At 41.5% G+C, this 22,485-nt stretch overlaps 2 protein-coding genes across 13 annotated transcripts; both read right to left on the bottom strand.

Annotated features, from left to right (window-relative positions):
- Nucleotides 1-737: 737 nt before the first annotated feature.
- TMEM230 (transmembrane protein 230) lies at nt 738-13,299 on the bottom strand. Of its 12 annotated transcripts, none has more exons than XM_070247751.1 (5): nt 12,980-13,021; nt 10,602-10,719; nt 10,159-10,237; nt 9,180-9,302; nt 3,939-5,026 (listed from the first exon to the last, which is right to left on the bottom strand). In XM_070247751.1, the coding sequence occupies exons 2-5, from the start codon at nt 10,619-10,621 to the stop codon at nt 4,886-4,888; spliced, it is 363 nt and encodes a 120-aa protein (XP_070103852.1). In that variant the 5' UTR covers nt 10,622-10,719; nt 12,980-13,021; the 3' UTR covers nt 3,939-4,885. The 12 variants fall into 12 exon arrangements, with proteins under 12 accessions (XP_005604555.1, XP_070103852.1, XP_070103848.1 ...); XM_070247747.1 differs by having other exon boundaries at nt 12,745-12,998; XM_070247748.1 differs by having other exon boundaries at nt 12,598-12,992.
- A 211-nt stretch (nt 13,300-13,510) lies between these two features.
- Nucleotides 13,511-20,925, bottom strand: PCNA (proliferating cell nuclear antigen). Its single transcript, XM_001494721.6, has 6 exons — nt 20,484-20,925; nt 19,471-19,568; nt 19,242-19,309; nt 17,530-17,724; nt 14,906-15,029; nt 13,511-14,822 (listed from the first exon to the last, which is right to left on the bottom strand). The coding sequence occupies exons 1-6, from the start codon at nt 20,702-20,704 to the stop codon at nt 14,743-14,745; spliced, it is 786 nt and encodes a 261-aa protein (XP_001494771.1). The 5' UTR covers nt 20,705-20,925; the 3' UTR covers nt 13,511-14,742.
- Between the last annotated feature and the right edge of the window lie 1,560 nt (nt 20,926-22,485).

The following is a 22,485-nucleotide window of genomic DNA, read 5'->3' as shown; positions in this document are numbered from 1 at the left end:
CTGAAGCCAAAGGAATGACCTTCTTCACTTTCTCAAACAACTTCTCTTTACTGAATGCTTACTATGTGCCAGGCTCTGTGCAAAGCACCCTCCCACATTGTTTTATTTAATCCTCACAATTGCCCTATGGGGTAGGAACTGGTTTACCCCCACCTTACAAGATAAGGAAACTGAGGCTCCAGTGGTAAATTGCAATACCTTGTAATAAGCTACAAGATTCCTTCTATGCCCTTCCCACCCAGGCACTAATCCATGACTCAACTACACACCTGCAAAACCAGGACCCTCTGGGACTGAATCTAGCAGAGAAGTCCCGGGATAGGAATATAGATAATAGACCAATGCAACCAAGGTGGGTGGATTTGGTCTATGACCCTTTGAAGGTCAGCAGAAAAGTCAAGGCTGTTACTGTCCCTCTACCAGTCTCCCTCACCGCACCACTAACAGGAAGATCTCATGTGCCAGCTGGCCAGGATGTTGAACGACCCTAGAGGAGACGACTTGCAGGTGGTTGTGAATTGGACTCACTGGCCTAAGCAGAGGGTGCCAGGCAGAGACTTGACTCACCAGGTAGCACCAAATCTCTTTGAAAAGAAGCTGGCCTGCCAGGGAGCTGATGGAGGGTCATTTAGGAAAGTCTGAATCACATGGTACCAGCCCACATATCCATACCTCAAAGGAACATGGTGTCCTGGGAAGGAAATGCACTTTCTGAGGCAAAGAATTGATAATCAATCTATAAATCAACATTGGGGTGAGTTTATTAAGAGCCAGATCTGAGGACTAGCCCAGGGCCTTCCTTCCCCAAGGAAGGAAGGGCACCAAAGTGGGGTGTACAGAGTGGTTATATACCATCTCGGAACAAACAGCATATGTCACACATGATAGGAATGTCCCATTTACAACTGTCACAAGATGCTTAGCTGGCACAGCAGATCAGTGGTCAGCAGGTGAGTGTTCACGAAGTGAGCACAGCAGGTTGGTAATTAATCCTTAGTTCCCAGGAAGAGATGCTTATCCTTAAAGAAACGCTGATAAGGGGGGAAGTTACACCCCTATCTTTAGGGGCATCATTCTTGTCTTTGGGACATAGTAAATATTTAAAGCAGACATACAATGCATGCTCAACAGGCCTCGTCAGGCCCTTTTGGAAAAACAAGGTCAGGCTGAATTAGTTTCAAACCAAATGGCTTCCTCATATACTCCAATATATCCTATTACTTTTCATTTACTTATCACACTCTTGAATCCGGTTCTTCATTCAATAAACCTAAATGCCCACAAGCACTGTGCTAGACTTTGTGGGACCGTAAGACATGCTCTTTGCCCTTAATGAAGAAAATTAGCAGGCTGGGTAAAAAATTAACTGAGTGGTGGGGACTGCAGTAATCTGGGGAATTCTGCTCAGCCAAAGCCTCTTGACTTTCTTGTTCTAGTTGGTTGCAGCCTCTCAGTAACAAAGAAAAATCTATTGATTTTTCAAGAAAAGCCCCAAATCAAGATCATGTGAACCTTTCCATTTCTAAAAACACAATGCAGGCCAAAATCTGTGGCCACTAGTCTGCAACCTCTGCTCCTCACTGACCAAGCCCTATCTTGTCAAGCCCTGTTCTACCCTCAGCATCTAAAAATTCCTGGTAGAAACGAAGTGGTCAATGTGCTTCTGGCACAATGACCCGGTGAAGCTCATCCAGGGGCAATGGGTTTGGAATTGCCATCATACATGGAACAGCTGATGCAACTGGGGAGGAGTTTTAGCCTCAGAAATGACTGAGACATACAAGAGTTGTTGCCAATAAGAAAACCCTCATAGAGAATTATGTTAAGTGAAATAAGCCAGCGAGAGAAAGATAATCTGTGTATGACTCCACTCATATGAGGAATTTAAAACTATGGACCAAGAACAGTTTAGTGGATACCAGGGGAAAGGTGGGGTGGGGGGTGGGCACAAAGGGTGAAGTGGTGCACCTACAACATGACTGACAAACATTAATGTACAATTGAAATTTCACAAGATTGTAACCTATCAATAACTCAATAAAAAATTTTAAAAAAAATAATAAAAAAAAAAAAAAGAAAACCCTCATAAAGCTAAGGCACATGATTTGGCCAACACTTTAAAGAGGGGAGGGAGGGGGAGAAGGCAGCTTTTAGGTAAAACATACATTTCACAATTGACCTTGGTCCCCACTACTACTGTCCATACCTCTACATCCCCCCATTTCTTGGTTCAGCCCCTAAAGACATTTGGCTTTCACACTTCGTAAAGAGAATTCAGGCTTTGCCTAAGTTTGAGTCCTGAATATCCAACCTACTACCTCAGAATCTCATCCAACTCAGGGTTTTTAAAAGGATTAAAATGAAATAGAGTATGTAATCAAAGTGCTTGGCCACATGTCTGGCAGAGGCCACATGTCTGGCAGAGAAACATTTACCATTATGATGGAAGTTTAGATGTTTTCTATAAAGCACTAGAATATACAATTACTGTTAATGCATAGTTACAGGGAATCCGACTTTGGCTTAATAAACAATACTTCTTTAACAATCCAAACTGGAATGAGATTATGAGCCTGTTCCTCAGGGGACATCTGAGAGGGGATTCCTGCTCCAGGAACCTAACTTTTAAGGTCTCTGTTCTTAGGACCCTATGACTGCATGCACAGCACGGAAAACTCTATTTATAATGTACATTAAAAAGAATGTGTTAATCTCCATGCATATGGAAAGATATACAAAATACAGTAGGTGGAAAAAAAGAAATTTTAACTATACATGGGAGGCCCAGTTTTTTAAAAAAGAACATATACGTTTATGTGCTTAGAACATTTCTGGAAGAGTATACAAGAAACTTAATAAGATAACCTTGGGGACTGGGCTGGAGGAACAAATGTTTACTACCCCCTCACCCATCAAATGCTCACTTTTCACTTTACACACTTCTGTTACATTTTGATTTTTTTTTCTCTTACTAGCAGCATCATTCTCATAAAAAGGGCCAAATAATTCGGTTTGGCCAAAACCTCCTGGTCTGAGCTTTGCTTTGCAAACACTGCCCAGGATAAAGCTTTATATGTTTCCTCACACCTTCACTGTCAAGGCCCAAGAACTTTAACTAGACTACTGGAATCCCCAGCCTACCCTCCCATTACCAAACAGACCTAACCTTGGGGGCTACTTCAGGTCACCCTCTCTTTTTCGTCCTTCATTTCCTGAGTCCTATTTTTTTCCATATGCACTCACTTGGTAGGTGATCTCAGCCAGCCCCTGGGCTCTCAGATATTGTCCCAATACTGACTCCTAAATTTCTCTCTCCAGGATAGCCTCTCTCCCTGAACTCCAAACCTGCACACTACAATTGCCCACTCAACATCTCCACTGGGATGCCAAGTAGTATCTAAAATTTAACACATCCAAAGTTGAACTCATCTTCCCCAATAAACTTGCTCTACCCACAGCCCTCCAAATCTCCAAAGCCATCCCTCTGATAGCACTTTGAGGCTTCTAGTCACCCATGTCCACAACCTCAGAGTAAAACAACAATTGGAAAGCATTCTGACCCACGATGCCAGATATCTAAAAATTAAGGTAGTCCTGGGTATTGGGATCAAAAATATCATATAATCATTAAAATGTTTTCTGAAATATGTTTAAAGTTAACTCTTTGTTTTTGGTGAGGAAAATTAGCCCTGAGCTAACATCTGTTGCCAATCTTCTTCTTTTCGCTGGAGGAAGATTGTCCCTGAGCTAACATGTGCACCAATCTTCCTCTATTTTGTATATGGGATACTGCCACAGCATGGCTTGACGAGTGGTGTGTGGGTCTGTGCCCAGGATCTGAACCTGCAAACCCTAGGCCGCCAAAGCAGAACATGCAAATGTAACCACTACGTCACCCAGTCGGCCCCCTAAAGTTAACTCATTTTAAGTCTAGGATGTAGATTTTAACATTTTAATTTCTTTTAACTATAAGACGCTTTTTGCAAGCTGGAAACAGAATCAAACTAAGGCAGTCCAGTCCTCTAGGGATCCAGGCCAAGTCTTGTGATCTTCAGCAGAATGACGACATAATACAAGGTGCTAACAACGATGTTATGAACTCTAAATAATAGCCACTTATCTATATTTTTCCTTAGGAAACAGCCAAAAGTCCAGTCCTTAAAGGCATGATATACAGTACATCTTGATCTACAAAGGACAGAATGACCATAATTATATGCTGGCCAACCTATCAGTAAACCAGATCAGAGATGGCCAAGGATTGGTGAAGACAGAAAGTGTTTACATTTTGAAAACTTGCTCTGAGGTTTAAAAAATTCCTGGTTGCTGGTTAATAAGAAAGCAAGTAAAAAATATTACAGATGCACCCACAGTGATATCTGATTTTGCCAAGGTCTTCCACTAGAACGCAAAGTTAAGAGATGAATACAGGGGATAAGATACTTAGGTATTTTCAAAATAAATTACTTAGTAATAAGAAATTTGACACACTATATTCTTCCATTTGTCACAAGAACAAATTGATGATGAGAACTATTTAAAGAAATGCTCAGTTCTAGAAAGGGTGGTGGCAGCAACACTTTCCACTACAGAGTAACCTCCTGCTTTCCCATAACACTGCTACTCTCCCATGATACATATTCATGTGGAATACACTCATCATGAGCTTCTGCCAGGGCCAGGAGACGAAAAATAGAGCATGTCCTAATTAGCTATTTGTAAGCTCAGTTAACATCTTTAGGATAGACCCACAAAATCTGGCCATTGTTTTGTTAACATCTGCAAACTGCAGAATTCCTCAGCCCTTAGTCATAGCTTCTGCTCAAAGTCTTAAAGCTGGGCTCAGCCATGTGTGTGACTCTTCTCCTCAGGGCTGATGTGGGTGCTAGTCATCAAAGTCTGGAATGTCATCGTAGGAGTAACCCCGGTAGCCTTTGTATGCATAGAAGGCGATGCGCAGGTGGTAAAATCCTGGCAGGAACATCAAGATGCCAATGATCAGGAAGGGAACGGCCTGGTTTGCCTCCTGGTGGCAGAAGGAGGCAAATGCATTAGTACCATACAAGTTACAAATTTTAAAAGAAAATAAAGCCATGGGTCCAATTCATAGATCAGTATCTTACACTTTTCAGAGCATTTTCTTTGGGTAGTACACTATCAAGGGAAAAGATTTACATCTCTTTTCCTCTTGATTATCAATTGTAAAAAAACTGCATGGGCCTGGCCCCGTGGTTTAAGTTCGCACACTCTGCTCCAGCGGCCCAGGGTTTCACTGGTTTGGATCCTGGGCATGGACATGGCGCCGTTCGTCAGGCCATGCTGTGGTGGTGTCCCACATGCCACAACCGGAAGGACCCACAACTAAAAATACACAACTACATACTGGGGGGCTTTGGGAGAAAAAGGAAAAAAAATAAAATCTTTAAAAAAAAACAAAACTGCAAAGTACTAAAAATTATAAAAAAATAACTTATCCATGTTCATCCATAGATATTTTGGCTCATTTCCTTCTGCTGCTTCTTTAAAGTTTTTGGTTGTGAACACATCACACTCTGTGACTTGTTTTTGCCTCTTATAACAAGCAATTGCCAAAACATTATTAAAAGCTCTTCATTGGGGCGTGAGGGATGGATGAAATGGGGGAAGGTGGTCAAAAGGTACAAACTTCCAGTTATAAATAAATCCTGGGTACATAATGTACCCAGGTGACAGCATGGTGACTACAGTTAATAATACTGTATTGTATATTTGAAAGTTGCTGAGAGAGTAGATCTGAAAAGTTCTCATCACACACACAAAAAATTTCTAACTATGTGTGGTGATGGATGTTAACTAGACATATTGTGGTGATAATTTCCCAATATATACAAACAGCGATTTATTATAATGAACACCTGAAACTAATATTATATGTCAACTAATGATGTGTAACATTCCACTTAACGGATGTACTAAAATTTTATTTAACCACTTCCCCAGACTGTGAGTAATTTTGTCGTCTCTCACTTTTTGTTATTTTAGAATACCACAATAAACTTCAGTGCTTTTCTTGGCCTTTCAGATTAATTCCTTAGTGTACATTCCCACGAGTACAATTCACAGGTCAAAAAGAGATGAACGGTGTTTAGTCTCTTTTAACAGTAGGGCTTCAACTTTTGGGGGAGTTCCATGAGGGCAGGGACTTTGTTCATCCCTATTTCCCCAGCTGTGCCCAACATACAGTAAAGGTTCAATAAATATGCTGAATGAAAGGATTCACCTTTACAAAACTACTTTGCCCTTTCAGGTGTAGTTTTAACTGTTTATACAGTTAAATTTATCCTCCTTTTCCTTAATGATTTTTCCTACTGTTTTTAAGCTTAGGAAGAATTCCCTCATTCTAAAGATTTAAACACAATCTAAAAATCTCCTTCTAACACGGCTATTTATACAATGTATATTGACAAGTTATTTAATCAATATAATTTTGGCTGCATCGTTCACAAATAGGAGTATTTACCTTACATGGTTAAATGAGGTAATACATAGAAAGCAAATGGCCCCAGCTGGCACACACTGACTCAATAAACGCAAGCTTAAAACCAAAGATGGACTGTGTGAACATCAAAAAATAAAGTCTACAACTTCACAATTGACATACTTGGTGCTACTTCTGTTATTTTACATTTTACAAAATGATATTTTACATTTTCTACCTTTCTGCTTTTTTTTTTTTTTTAAAGATTTTATTTTTCCTTTTTCTCCCCAAAGCCCCCTGGTACATAGTTATGTATTTTTAGTTGTGGGTCCTTCTAGTTGTGGCATGTGGCATGTGGGATGCCGCCTCAGCATGGCTTGATGAGCAGTGCCATGTCCACCCCCAGGATTCGAACCAGCAAAACCCTAGGCCGCCAAAGTGGAGCGCGCGAACTTAACCACTTGGCCACGGGGCTGGCCCTTGCTTCTTTTATTTTTTTGCAGGATTTTGAATGTACATCCCTAATGGGATATATCCTAAGGATTAAAAGAATTGCAAAGAAAACTTACAGTGTATTCAGCCTTCTCATACTTAGCATTAAATCTATTACTGTTATTTGGTATATAATGTAGGATAAGGCAATTAAGTAATTATATCAATATCATTAGCACATACATAATAGAAAATCAAAGAAATTAAGTTCAAACTTATCTTAAATTTGCACTGGAAATATTTATATCTTATTATATGTATGTATATATTATTTTCCCTTGTTTTCTAAAAGCTACTTATTTCCTGATTCTGTCACTGAAAAGGCCTGGAAACAATGAAAACTAATAGCAATAAACACTATTAATGCCCAGTTTCTGATCTCTAAATCTACTCCCCAAAAAGAAAGTGGGGTTCTTTAGAGAAACAGCTGTTTACAAGCTGGGAGTGGGGTCAGGAAATGTATAGATGGGCTGGGATAACCTGCTGTGCCAGAAAGCTAGCAAAAGCTACCCGGGTGGCTTAAAAGACAGGGGAGTAACTTGAAGGGGCTCCTATTGACCAAAATTGGGACAATGTATATGTTAAAAAGAATACAGACTGTGACTGATTGAAACACAAATATATTCAAAAATGATAAGTTTATAATGATACTAACAATTCTTTGGTCGCCTTTTGGGGTTGCCAGGGGTATTTTTATAAAAGTTGATCAATAAAGAGAAATAATCAAACACTTTCTGCCTTCACTACACACATTGTATTTCAGGGTAACCAAATAGCAGATTTGAGAAAGTTCTTTACAGAAGAATTTCAGCTGACAAATGCTGAAAATGATAGAACATTTGTGCAAAGGGTGATGCGGAAGTTTATAATGAATGAATTTGGCTGAGGACACTTGAACCCAGTAATGAATCTTGATATCACCTAAAAATTATGACAACCACTATGTGCTTCCTAAAGCAATGGTTCTCAAAATGTGATCCCTGGACCACTGGCATTACCTGGGAACTTGTCAGAAGAATGTAAATCTGGTATTTGCTTTAATATACAAAAAAAGGGGAGAGTGATGAAACAAAATGTTTATAACTGTTGAAGCTGGGTGGTGGTCACATGGGGGTTCGTTATATTATTCCATCTAATTTTGTTTTGTTTGAAATGTCTATAATTAAAAGTGAAAAAACCCAAACCAAAAAAACAAAAACTCTATTAGTGATTTTCTTAATTAAAGATCTTTATCCTTATTTGTAAAGTAGTCATTTATAAATCACACAAGGTGAAATGATACTCATTGCTTGTGGATCTCACCTCCACTCTCCATTTTTATACTATCATTAACAGATGCCTTATTATACCTCTGGGATTAATACTACATGCTGCAAGGAAACTTAACTGAAGGCAAAGTCATAAAGTTAGGTGTTCAAATTGTGCACCAAGTAAGCATCTGGTGGCCATCTAATAGTTTTAAATAGCTAAGGACCTGAGGCAAAACAGATACACTTCTTAAAAACCATATGCAGCCATTTTATTATGACAGGGCTACCATTCCCAATTCTTTTTTTTTTTTTTACACATAGAGAAAAAGGAAAAAAATAATATAGCTGTGTTCCTTCCAGAGAGCAAGGTAAGCATCATCACCTGGCCTGGTGTGTGCTGAAGAACAGACATGAATTATGGTCAGTATTAGTTCAGCACAAGTTAGACACTGTGTATAAATGTGTGTATAGAGCCCAAGAGAAAGAACCACCAGACACCCCTCTAGGTTTCTAAGGCATTATACGGAAGCTCAACAAGAACTCCAACCAAACCCAGTGTAAGAAGGATCTGATTCACGAGCCCAAAGTCCTGGATTGGTTAGTGGCCCCAGACCTATACAAGCCACACTGCTTCTCCCCAAACACTAACTAGTATCTCTGTGGCACTGCAAAGCTACGATAACAGCATTCTATTCCAGTTACAGCCTTTGCTGTTCCAAACTATGACAGTGGCAAAACCACCCAACATCTCAGAGGGAAGATTTACCTATCTGCCACCATCCACCTCATAGGAATTGTAGGAGGAGTCTGTTTTTGCTCAAAATAAGAAACACATGTTTTGTTATCAGAGGAAAAAATCTAAAAGAAAATCCTTTTCTTTCTGCTCGAATCTGCTGTACTAGATATAAATATAAAACAACAGAGCTCTGGCTCACATTGTAAAGATCTCATGGCACATTCCCACAAGCCCTTCAGCTTACCCCTTTGCTGATATAGCCCGCCAGCAGGAGTGAGCCTATGATAATAAGAAAGGCGCCAAACAAAAACAGCACTGTAGCAAGCGCAATGGCCTTATATGGGATCTTAGGAGGGCTTTTCTTAAACTGGAAGAGAAAAAAACAAAAAAAGACAAGGAGGAGCATTATGAAAATACCAGGGCTCAGACGCTTTAAGGCAGAGAGGATAATAAGAACCAACATAAATGCTTTGTCTGTCTTGAAGTAAGTCCTACTGCCCAGTGCAGCTTTGGGAAAGGAAAGGGACAGGCAGAGACGAAGTGCAAATTACTGCTCAAAGGAGTCCCAGCAGAATGTTATTCTTGCTAGTTCTAGTCTCAATCCACAGACTATTCACTGTACCATAAAAAACTATTTTCTTATAAAAACAAAAAACACTTTATGGTCATTCATCGATTAGACTTGTTTATTAAACGCCTGGCACATGGAAGGCTATACTAATCTACAGAGATTCAAGAGCGAACATTATGCTCTGGAGATGTAAAGAAAATAACTGATTACTGGCATTCAAAGTCAAGTCAGCATATAGTCACAGGTTTTAGAAACGGCTTTTTCTGAAGCATTAGTTGTCTGTCCCACGGAGCAGATAACTTGTCTTATTAACAAGTTCAATTCAAGATTAAGATTCAGACAAACTTTCTAAGGTTTGGCTCATGGTTGTATCTGAGCTAACCGGCTGGAAACTTCCCAGATGTACTTTTTAAAAAATCTCTCTCCTCCAAGTGTGGGTCCAAAGGCTATAAAGAATAATTGATTTGTTTATTTTTAAAAGGATGGGTTCCTGCTACTTCCTCCTTGGCTTTGGTTCCACCCAAAATATTCTGTTCTAAGGGTAAGTGGGCAAAAGGAGATCCTACACCATTAAATATTTTATAATCAATGATCAGAGTAGGATACAAGGTAAATATTCTCTGTTTTACTTACTGTTTGCCACAAAAAATACCTTTAATAAATTGGATCTCATGACATCAGGAAAGAAGGAAGATTCCCACAATCTGCTGGCTTTAGCAGTTAGTTTCTCCCTTAAAAGATGAACTGGCTTTGACTAAAGCGTAAACAAACTGATGACACAGTCCTAAAAAAAATTCTACTTAATAAAACACAATCTGATTATTTTCCAGATAAACTAAAGAAAATTGGCAACTACTGGCCTCCGGTGTTAGAACTAAAAATTCTTAGAAATGGACAATAATTATATTGGTTTGAAAATCCTCTGCCAAGGCCCCTCCTGCAGGCTATGGCTGAAAGGGTCTCAGAGGCGAGTTTCCTTCTTGCTGCTCACTCTAATCCCCAGGGACAGTTAGCAAAATTTTGACCTGAAATTTCTTCCTCCTAACTCAGCAGAAGCAGCACCAGCCACTCTCATCAGCACCCTTCTGCATTTACCTGAAGGTCAATGTAGCCATCGTCTGTGGAGAGCCTTGAGTATTTCACTTTACTACTGGGGATTCCAGTAGCCAGGTTGGTACGAGACGGCATCATAACACGCTGACACAGCTACTGTCTGAAAACAAAAAAAACCTGTTATTGTCTGCAAGTGACAATGGTATGTTACACATTGGAGTTCTGAGCTGTGATGTCATACCAGCAACTTATAATTTAGGCTCTGCTGTTCTTAGAATCTTATCTTCCTTTGACAAGATGAAAGCATTCTCACTATGTATCTACTCTAATTTGTCCTGGTAGAATAAGAGTCAAGACATGTGCCAAGAACCAGACCTCACGTTTAATCTTGCCACCAACATCCCCCTGCCTCCTAATTTTTCCAAAGTCACACAGAGAGTAGGTAGGAAGAGTGGTGACTTAAACCCAAGTCCATATGACACCAAAGTCCATATTTTCAACCATTCTGCTATAGTACTGCCTGTCCCTACTTCAGGAAAAAGTAAGAGCAGGATATACTCAAATGATTCTCTCATTTGCCAGGGAGGAAGGAGAGAGGGTGGGGAATGGAATACACTCACATCAGCATTTTGCCTATTTCCCCCTAATGGATGTCATCCTTTTAATGCAGAGGATCTGTAAAGCTTCCCCATGTAAATTTGGATAAGCTACTGGCCATCAGCACTGTATCAGTGCCTTCTGATTTGCCTCTCTCTGCCCCACTCCAAGCACTGAAAGTAGTGATTTCATTTTCCAGATTACTTCTATAGCTGCATTAAAAAAAAAACAACCAAAAACGCTGAATAAATATATGATTTTTGTTCAAAATAGTCAAAGACGACTTCACTAATGAAATTACGGTTATTTTGTCACAAGTTTAAGAGCCAGTAGGTAAGATTAAAAAACAAGGACATTTATGGGGCTGGCCACATGGCCGAGTGGTTAAGTCCGCGCGCTCCGCTGCAGGCAGCCCAGTGTTTTGTTGGTTCAAATCCTGGGCACGGACATGGCACTGCTCATCAAACCACGCTGAGGCAGCGTCCCACATGCTACAACTAGAAGGACCCACAACAAAGAATATACAACTATGTACTGGGGGTCTTTGGGGAGAAAAAGGAAAAAATAAAATTTAAAAAAAAAAAAAAAAACGACATTTAAATTGAAAAATACTTGTAATTTGTGCACTTTTCCTTCATAAAATCACAGTTTTATGAGTAAAACAAGTAAATCTGTTTTAATCGTGAAGCTATTTGATTTTTAAAAATGAAAACATATCTTTAAAAAGAGAAGATTACGTATTTCAATAAAGGAGATATTAAAAAAACAAATTATAAAGACTCGCCTGCCTCTAGTATGACACTTTCCAAATAACCATCATTATAATAATGGCTGTTAGTAATTATCTAGTGTTGGTTAGCTGCCAGGTACTGTTCCAAGCGCTTTATATATATTCAATTCTGAATATTAATGAGCTGTTTTAAGTGGCTTTGAGTCAATCTAAAATAACTAGCATTATGAAGGAAGTGGTGCTAAATGCTCATGTTCCTTTTTTGCAATTACATACTATTGGTCCAGAAACCAAGTATTGAAAAAATAAGAGTATGCTAACACACGCTTTTTTAAAAGAGATCAAACCGCGTCAAACACTAGGTTGTTGTTTCGCGATCCCACTTATATGATAATCTAAATTTAATTCTATAAAACTTAAAAGTCCAAACTACCAATACGTGGGGGTTTTGACGGCATTTAATCACCACTAACTTGTATTAGTCTTTTCTTTTTATGTTTACGTACTCTGCCTTTAACTATTCATACACCTGCATCAAACAGAAAAAAGCGCAGGGCGGAAGGGAGAAGAGAATACTTATTGGTGGCAAAAAGTAAGAATTCTAAAAGAGGGGAAAGGAGAAACGTAAGAGCCGATGTTTTCAAAGTACCAGTCCAACTTCCCAAAAGGCCTTTTCACAGCTCCACCGCAACCCCCAAGTTCCCTCAGCACCTGAAGGTTGCAAGAAGCTTAAAAGCACCAGCAAAGCACTGAGCACAGCGCCTGGCACCACGCGCCCGCACACACACTACTCTCTCCAGGCCTCGCTCGGAAGAGATACAAGAACCGACGCGAATTTAGAAGGAAAACAAACAAAACCGGTTTCTGGAAAGAGGCCACCGTGCCCAGGCGGGCGGACGCTCCACATCAAGGAGTCGGGGCTTGCTTTCGGCGGGCAGCGCAGCCTCGGCCACGCCGGAGCCTGAGGGGTGCGCCTCTGCCGCCGCCACGCCGCACGCACGCCTTACCGGAGCGCCGCGCCGGGCAGCCCGCGCGCCAACAACCAGCTAACGGTTGGCAGCTGCGGCGCCCGACGCCTCGCGGCACGCCTCACCTGGCAGCCGCTTCGCCCCGCCCGGCGTCGGAAATGGCGCAGTGGAAGGCGGCGCGCCGGAAGTGGCGTCACTGGGAGCGACGCCTTCTCCTCCCGCTATCGGAGATCTCCCCGTTTCAACCCTACGCTGCTGCGGGCCGCCTGCGAGAGGCGTCGGAGTGCTGCTTCGTGTGGTTTCGGGAGGTGCCGCGGCCTGGGCTTGCTGCCGGCCATCTCCGCAGAGGCAGGGGGTGGGGGGCCGTCCCTTGGGTGCCTGCCCGCCCGGGCCAGTGAGGCCCAGGACAAGCCAGCTTTTCTTTCCCTGACCCCTCGGGGAGTGTAGGAAGCTCAGCCCCTTGGAGCCCCCGAGTCTCAGACCCACTGCAGGACAGTCAGCCTTCCACGGGGGCGCGCCACAGTCTCTACCAGTCAATAACCCCCCATACTCTTTAGCAGCCCCACGTTCTCATGCTTCAGTTTCCCGCTCCTTGTCATCAGGCCTTGCCCAGGTAAGAGGCTCGTCCACAAGGGATATTTTGCCGCACATGAAGCTTTTTAAAATGTCAAATTTATTAAGGCATAATTTACATATAATAAAGTACAATTGGATGTTTTGACAAATGCATAGTCTTGGAACCACCCCCAAAAAGTGCCATCAAGCCCCTTTGCAGCCAGTCTCCTTCCCTGCCCAGGCACACACAAGGTAATGAATAGTTACCTACTGGATGCAGTGAGTTCTGAAGTCCAGTAAGTAGAACTCCTCAGTCCAGGTACAACAAAATCATTTAATCTACCCAACACAAAATACACTGGGAAAAAGGACTCATAATTCTCAGTATGTAGCATGCCAGTTTATGATCTTGTTTTAAACAGTCTTTGTTTCACAAGTGCTGGGCCTTTTCACTTTCTTGGTTGAATCCAACATCCATGGAAATTAAGCTGCTTCATCCTTTAAGGGAGTAAGTCCCAAACAAGGCTACATATACTGGAGAAATTATTTTTGCACACATACTCCTTGAATCCTATACAGATCTATTAAAACTTCCAAGTTTCTTATAAAATGTTCCCCCGGCTAAAGAAACACCACCCTATAACTAATGCTAGTCTTATAAAAACCCACAGCTTTTGAGTACATTAAGCTTCTGAACAAAGTGTTAGTTTTTGCTAACGAACATGACAAAATAATGAAATATATAGGATTTGTCCTACTCTCCCCTGTTCATTTCTTGAGCTCAAGTTAGAATACCAAAACAAGTTTGGCAAATGAATCCCCAAAGATATGTTGTCACATACTGTACTTGGAATACTTTTTATTGCTATATCTAGATGTATTTATATCAGGCTGCTCTACACTGAAAAAATAAACACATTACATGATAGGGTAGCTTCAGCTGTGAATTCCCTAGGATCCTTGTAACAGTCGTAGTCTAAATGAAGGCACTGTCCTGTTATGTTTAAAATTCAAATAATTTTTATTTAAATTGAAAACAATTCTTAAAAATGCATTTAGAGTCATAACCCTTTTGTTATAAAAAAAAATCATAAGGAGTATTTCTTGGTAAGTTAGAAGTATTTCTAGGTTAACAAGACCAGATTTGACTTTGGACTTTATTCTTTAAACAGATTGTAGAGAATGAAGAAAAAATAGGTTATTTACAGAAAACATTATCTACATATGTACTCAGAGATACAAATTTGGTGACAGAAGATAGTTAAGTACATGGTGGCATTTCAGAAGCAGTTCTCAAAGAGCTTGGTTTTGTTTTCTTGGATTTTAAGAATGCCTAGGATGCGTCCTCATCCTCGATCTTGGGAGCCAAATAGTACTTTAAATGTCCCATATCAGCAATTTTATACTCTACAACTGAAAGAAGACAAGAAGATAGTTAATTACTGAGAAGTACCACATACACTACCTACAAAACACGATTCAACAATTTATCTTACCAAGGGGTACATCTGCAGACATACTGAGTGTTACTGTAGGAGACAGTGGAGTGGCTTTTGTAAAGAAGTTCAGGTACCTCAGTGCAAAAGTTAGCTGAACTGGCTCATTCATCTCTATGGTAACCTAAGGGAGAAAACAAGACTCATCATATTGAAAAATGTCAAGCAAGTTGCAACCCATTAGTTTACAATATATATATATTTAAAGACAAAAACAAAAAAAACCCTTTACTGGTTACTTTAGAAGATGCTATGAAACTAATTTCCTGTGTGTGTGTGTGTGAGGAAGATTGGCCCTGAGCTAACATCTGTGCCAATCTTCCTCCATTTTTGGTATATGGGACACCACCACAGCATAGCTTGATGAGTGTTGCGCATGTCTGCGTCCAGGATCCAAACCCGCAAAAGCCAGGCTGCTGAAGCGGAACATGCAAACGTAACCACTGGGCCGGTCCTGAAATATTTTCTAATAAATAAACCAACTAATAAATGAAGAAGGAATTAAATATATTACAACTCTGCAAACTCTAATGACTTAATGAATCTAGACAATGATTATTAACGGCTGCTAAAATCACAAAAAGATATCCAAACACCTCATGCCTTCTACTGGAGGTACACACTACTACCTAGAAGTATTCTTGCTCACCCACTCCCAAAGAAAGCACCCTGAATATCAGATCATCAGGCCTCTAAGTTGTAGCTACCAGTTTATAGGAAATAAATGTAGAGGAACATAAGAATTGACATAAGGGTGCAATAGGCAAAATCCAGACTCTGAAACAAACTTCTGAAATAACCAAGGAAATAGGAATACTGAAAAATTCCTTAATATTGAATAATTTTCTTAGATATGGTAAAGTTTAATGTTTATACATCAGATAATATTAAAATATTTATGGAAGAACTAATATTTGAGATTTTAAAAACATCGAAGAGGGGCCAGCCTGGTAGCTCAGCGGTTAAGTGTGCAACGTTCTGCTTTGGGGGCCCAGGGTTTGCCGGTTCGGATCCCGGGTGCAGACATGGCACCGCTTGGCAAGCCATGCTGTGGTAGGCATCCCACATAGAAAGTAGAGGAAGATGGGCACGGATCTCAAGGCCAAGGCCAGTTAGCTCAAGGCCAGTCTTCCTCAGCAAAAAGAAGAGGATTGGCAGCAGCTAGCTCAGGGCTAATCTTCCTCAAAAGAAAAAAAAAAAAATGAAGATAGCAGGAGAGTGGAATGTAACTTAGGAGACAAAAGTCAGAATTAGCCTCTAGGCTTTTGTTATTAATATATATATTTTTAAAGTTTATATTTAAATGGAATTTTACCTTCATTTAAACTGAGGGTTGACTATTCATGCAAGGAACAAGAAAATAATATCTAATATTTACTATGAATTTACAATATGACAGACACTGTGTTAAGCACTTTGGATGTTACCATATTTAATCCTAATAATCCTGTGAGGATAGGACCTTTAATTGTCCTTGATTTAGAGTTAACTGACGCTCACAGGCTAGCAAGTATAAGTTTTATTTTAGTACAATTACCAAATATTAGTTTATAAATACTCCACGGATCTAAAAAAAGACCTGATTACAGGAAAACCTTAATTTAAGGATATTTAGGAATTAGCATGTTCTTTATTTTTCGGTTAAATGAGGGTTGTCTAGGCCCCCTTTTGGGCTTACCACAAAGAAAATTAGTATGAGGATTACATACCTCATAACAGCTAGATTTTACCCCTAACTAGATCCCTCTGGTGAGTTGCCATCCTATGCTCAATTATTTGGTAAAAGCAGACTAAGTACCTCTAGAAAGCTAAAGGTTAGACACCTAGCTTCGCAGTCCTGTCCTTGAGTATGTGCAGGTTTCATACAGACCCATTATTCTGTGATTTATTAAAAAAGCACTGGGGGTCCGCCCCCGTGGCCAAGTGGTTAAGTTGACATGCTTTGCTTTGGCGGCCCAGGGTTTCACTGGTTCAGATCCTGGGCACGCGACATGGCACTGCTCATCAAGCCATGCTGAGGTGGCATCCCACATGCCACAACTAGAAGGACCCACAACTAAAAATACAGAACTATGTGCTGGGGGCTTTGGGGAGAAAAAGGAAAAATAAAATCTTTAAAAAACAAAAAACAAAACACCCGCAGATTTCAATAATGTCTTTCAGTTCTCACAAATTACTAAGAAATGCAGTTGTCTATTTTTCTTTAGTGTTCTTTAATTTTAGCAATTACACCTTGTCTAGACTGAATGTTTGTGTTGTGCCCCCCACGTTAAAACTGAATCCCCAATGTGATGGTATTTGGAGGTGGGACCTTTGGGAGGTGCTTAGGGTCATGAGGGTGGAGCCCTCAGGAATGGGATTAGTGCCCTTATAAAGGAGACCCTAGAGAGTTCCCTCGCCCCTTCCACCAGGTGAGAAGGCTGCTGTCTATGGACCAAGAAGCAGGTCCTCATCAGACACGGAATCTGCCAGCTTCCAAGCCTCCAGGCCTGTGAGAAAATGTACGTTGTTTATAAGTCACCATGGTGTTTTGTTATAGCAGCCCAAGCAGACTAAGACATAACCTAATGCTAAGCAGTGTTACAATTCTCTTCAAAGTATTTGTTTACTTAAAAACTACTTACAGCTTCCTCCTCTTTATCAACATTACTTGTTTGTGACAACTTAATATTTCCATTTCCAAGTTCTCCACTTGCAGAAAATTTCACTCCGTCTTTTGCACAGGAAATTACAACAGCATCTCCAATATGACTGAGATCTCGGCATATACGTGCAAATTCGCCAGAAGGCATCTTTACTACACAGCTATACTCTTGTTCCTATAAAACAAAATTTTGAAGTCAGTTGCTGGAAATTAAAGATCTGGCACCCTCATTTTCTGAAGAATCAGCATCTAAACAAGAATTCAGAATTTAAGATTTTCTGATTATTTTGAAATATCACTCGTATAATTTCTTAACACACTCTAACCACTCAAAAAATAAATGCAGGGGCCGGCCCTGTGGCGCAGCAGTTAAGTGCGCACGTTCCGCTTGGGCAGCCCAGGGTTTGTCAGTTCGGATCCCAGGTGCAGACATGGCACCACTTGGCAAGCCATGCTGTGGTAGGCGTCCCACATATAAAATAGAGGAAGATGGGCATGTATGTTAGCTCAGGGCCAGTCTTCCTCAGCGAAAAGAGGAGGATTGGCAGCAGATGTTAGCTCAGGGCTAATCTTCCTTAAAAATAAATAAATAAATAAACACAGATATAAAACAAGTATGTTATAGAAAAACAAATTAGAAGTTAAACCTTTAACAGTAAATGCACTATCCAGGGAAGTAGAGCCTCCCTGTAATCACCCTCCAGGGTTAAATCAAGAGGACATTAGGGGCCGGCCCAGTGGCGCAGCAGGTAAGTGTGCACGTTCCACTTTGGCGGGTCGGGGTTTGCTTGTGCGGATCCCGGGTGTGGACATGGTACCACTATGCTGTGGTAGGCATCCCACATATAAAGTAGAGGAAGATGGGCATGAATGTTAGCTTAGGGCCAGTCTACCTCAGTGAAAAGAGGAGGATTGGCAGCAGTTAGCTCAGGGCTAATCTTCCTCAAAAAAAAAAAAAAAAAAAGGAAAAAAAAGAGGACATTAGAAAGGGCCAGCCCGGTAGCTGAGTGGTTAAGTTCACAGGCTCCCCTTCAGAGGCCCAGGGTTTCACCGGTTTGGATCCTAGGCGTGGACATGGCACCCCATGCTGAAGGCCATGCTGAAGCAGCATCCCACATAGCACAACCAGAAGGACCTACAGCTAGAATGTAGAACTATGTGCTGGGGGGCTTTGGGGAGAATAAGGAGGGAAAAAAAAAAAGAAAATTGGCAACAGTGGTTAGTTCAGGTGCCAATCTTAAAAAAAAAAAAAAAATTAGAGAATGGCATACAAACTACCAACAACGATGGTGCAAGCAGGCCTACCTGCTTCCCAAAACAAAACAAGAGAATATGATATTAGGTATTTTAAACACTCCAACACCTCTTCTCTCCTTTGATGTTGATAAACCTACTCTTAATAAAAACCAAGCATTCTAAGGAAAAGAAAACAGCATGGAGGTTAATGCAAACATGCATACTTGGCAGCAATGAATTCAACCAATGATCCACCTTAGAGTACTGTAGTTTAATAAAATGACAAGTGTGTCAGTCTAAATACTAAAACCCCACTTTGGATCATGCATCAGCAGATACATAGAAGAAGTTCTATTAGGAAGTAGGCTTTAAATTATACTAACGTGTTAACATATCAACATATCGTATGTAACTATCATGGCTGTGTACAGTACACTCAGAAATTTTGATACTCACTGGAATTCCAAGTTGTTCAACATCTAAATCCATCAACTTCATTTCATAGTCTGAAACCTTTTCTTGATCTACCAAAAGAAAACAAATGTTGAAGAACAGTGGAAGTTTACAACTGATGTAAATTTTACAAGCATCACAAACATTATCTTAAATTGCTCACAGCTTTGAGAAATACTGATACCACATTTTAATCTTTTTTAGCATAACTCAGTAGAAGAGTATGACTTACTTGGAGCTTCAAATACTAGTGCCAAGGTGTCCGCGTTATCTTCAGCCCTTAGGGTAATGATGTCTTCATTGCCAGCACATTTTAGTATTTTGGACATACTAAAACACAGAAGACAGAGTTTAAAATCGACACCATCTTCTCAAGATTGTTAGATTTCGAAGCAATTAAAACAAGCAGTTACCATTTTTACCCATTAGGCGGTCTGATGAATTGGAGAGTTAGGTAAACGTGCTGCAGGAGGATGTGGAAACCGGTCCAGCCATTTTGGAGTGCAATCTGGCAGTATTTATGTTTAAACTAAAAAGCCCACACCCTACCACCAGCAGTTTCATTTCTGAATATAAATAAAAGAGCAGCATTTCCTGAATTGCAAACTCCTTTTAGCGGACGAAGTAATTACTGGCCCGCGAGGACCATTAAAAACGATGTAATACAGCTATTAAAGTACATCGCATGTAGCATGGGTAAATATTCCTCATAAGCTTTTAAAAATTGAAACATGTATACGTGCTAGATAGTGACCAAAAGTTGAAAGCTACTGCCCTGGAGAAACCTTCCTCGAATCCAAGATCTCAGGTGCCAAGTGCAACTTTGCAATGATAAGAGACCAGAAACAACCTATTGTCCCTAAGTAAGGAGACAGGCCTAGAGAATGTTATAAAGCGGTTAAAGTCAACCGAGACCAAGATTTCTCATCCAAGGCAGCCGGCACCCAATGTCCAAAGAGCTCTGGAACAGTCTTTTCCCGGCACCGCAGAGAAGCCCATCATTTTCCCGCCACCACCAGCTTTGTGACTTTGGCGCGGAAAGTGCCGGTTCGCGCGGCCGCCAGCGCGGGCTTTCGGAACCGCGCGCTCCGCTGGATCCCGCCCCCCGGCATGGGAGCCCAATGAGAAGGCGTAGACACCCCACGCCAGCCAATGAGAGCACGGCTCGGAGGCGCTCCCGCCAAGAGCTGGGGGGGGCGGGGGACTCGGGGACCAGGGCCGGCTCCCCGCCGCCCCGCGGCTCACCTGGTGAGGTTCACGCCCATGGCCAGGTTGCGGTCGCAGCGGTACGTGTCGAAGCCCTCCGAGCGCAGGGTGAGCTGCACCAAGGAGACGTGGGACGAGTCCATGCTCTGCAGGTTCACGCCGCTCGAGCTGATGTCCCAGCAGGCCTCGTTGATGAGGTCCTTAAGGGCCTCCAGCACCTTCTTCAGGATGGAGCCCTGAACCAGGCGCGCCTCGAACATGGTGGTGGAGTCGCAACGACACGGCTACAGGAGAAGAAGAGGAGGAAGGTGTAGCCGGCTTAGGCTTCACAGAACAGGAGAGAACCGCCGAAAGCCTGAGCGCGAGGAAGATCCAAGCTTGCCGCGCCTGCAGCCGTTTAATACGGCCGCGTCTGCGAACGCGCGCTCTCTGCCCCCGCGCCCCGTGTCGAGGCGTCACCACGCTGCCCCGCCCACTGCCTGGCGGAGAGACGCCAGAGCCAATCGCCTGCCTTCTCCGCGCAAAGCCCGCCCCCCAGGAACACCCATTGGAGGATGCGGGGGCGGAGGCGGGGCAGGAACTCAGCACCTCCCCGGGCCGAGGGGGCGGTGTCCGGCAGGACTCCCCGCCTTTTTGTTATGTTCCGGCGTCTGGGCGCTGGACAAGTCCGGGCCAGGCCCAGGCCAGGGTTGTCGAGCGGTGGCTGTGTGATGCCTCAACCTCCCGCATTGGGGATAAAGAGTTTCCAATCACGAAAGTGAAAGTGAAACACAAATCCAGCCTACCTGGAGGAAAAGCCGCCGTGTAGCCTCAAGAGAACAGCTTCTTTAAAGGTGCACTTTATTCTTGCTGTTAAAGAAGTGACGCGCTCCTAGAAGTCAAACGATAAAGAGGTGTACAGTTATGATAAAAAAATTATGTCAGCTCCCCACCCGCCCCGAGCTCAAACCACTCAATCACTTCCTGTATACAGCTTTCTAACCTTGCTTTTTCTGTACAAATATACATTTTTAAAAAACAAAAATGGGTTCATACCGTTAACACTTCTGTAATGTACTTAATAAAGTATATTTTATGTCACGTACATCTTTTTTATATCGGTACCTTTCAAAAAGATGGCGTCATATCCTATGTAACCTTTTTTTTTTTTTTTTTTACCAATTTCTTGTGATTACAAACACCTTTGGGAACTTAAGTGATTTTTCTGAGATAAACTTGAAGTAGTTTTGCTGGGTCCAAGATCATACACATTAAATTTTTAGTAAATGTTACTAAACTGACGTCTAAAATATTGGAATTTACATTCCAGCCAAGAATATGAGCATGTTCATTTCCCCTTATTTTCCTAACTATAGATATTAGCAGTCTCATTTTTAAATCTGTGCTCATTTGTGTGAGGTTGGACCTCTTTCATATATGTCTTGACTATTCCATGTTTATATTTTTTCTATTAAACTTTTTCCTATATATTAAAAGGAGCACTTCATTTCCCTATTTTATGTATCCCCCCATCATTTCTCTTTTGCTTTAATTACAGCATTTCCTTTTAGTTGCAACTTGGTCTGTAGATTCTTTAGTTTTTCTACCATGTATCTAAGATTTGGTTTTATTTATCCTGTTCAGGGAATTTTGTGTTCCCGAATCAGAAGATTCCTGTATTTCATTGTCTAGAATATTCTCAGACCATTATGGCTTCAAATAATTGCCTTTCCCCACTCTTTCTCTCCCTCTGGCATTGCTGTTAGATGTATCTATTTCATTGAGTTTAAGACACCTTCAATTGTTGTTGTTTGTTTTCTTGCTATTGAGTTGTATGAGGTTTTTTTTTTTTTCGAGGAAGATTAGCCCTGAGCTAACATCTGCTGCCAATCCTACTCTTTTTGCTGAGGAAGACTGGCCCTGAGCTAACATCTGTGCCCATCTCCCTCTACTTTATATGTGGGATGCCTACCACAGCATGGCTTGCCAAGCGGTGCCATGTCCACACCTGGGATCCGAACCGGGGAACCCCGGGCTGCCGAAGCGGAAAGTGCAACCTTAA

This window comes from Equus caballus, chromosome 22 (genome assembly GCF_041296265.1).
Source record: "Equus caballus isolate H_3958 breed thoroughbred chromosome 22, TB-T2T, whole genome shotgun sequence".
Classification (NCBI taxonomy): domain Eukaryota; kingdom Metazoa; phylum Chordata; class Mammalia; order Perissodactyla; family Equidae; genus Equus; species Equus caballus.
Note: the sequence above shows the minus strand (reverse complement) of the source record. Positions and strands in the feature narration are given on the sequence as shown.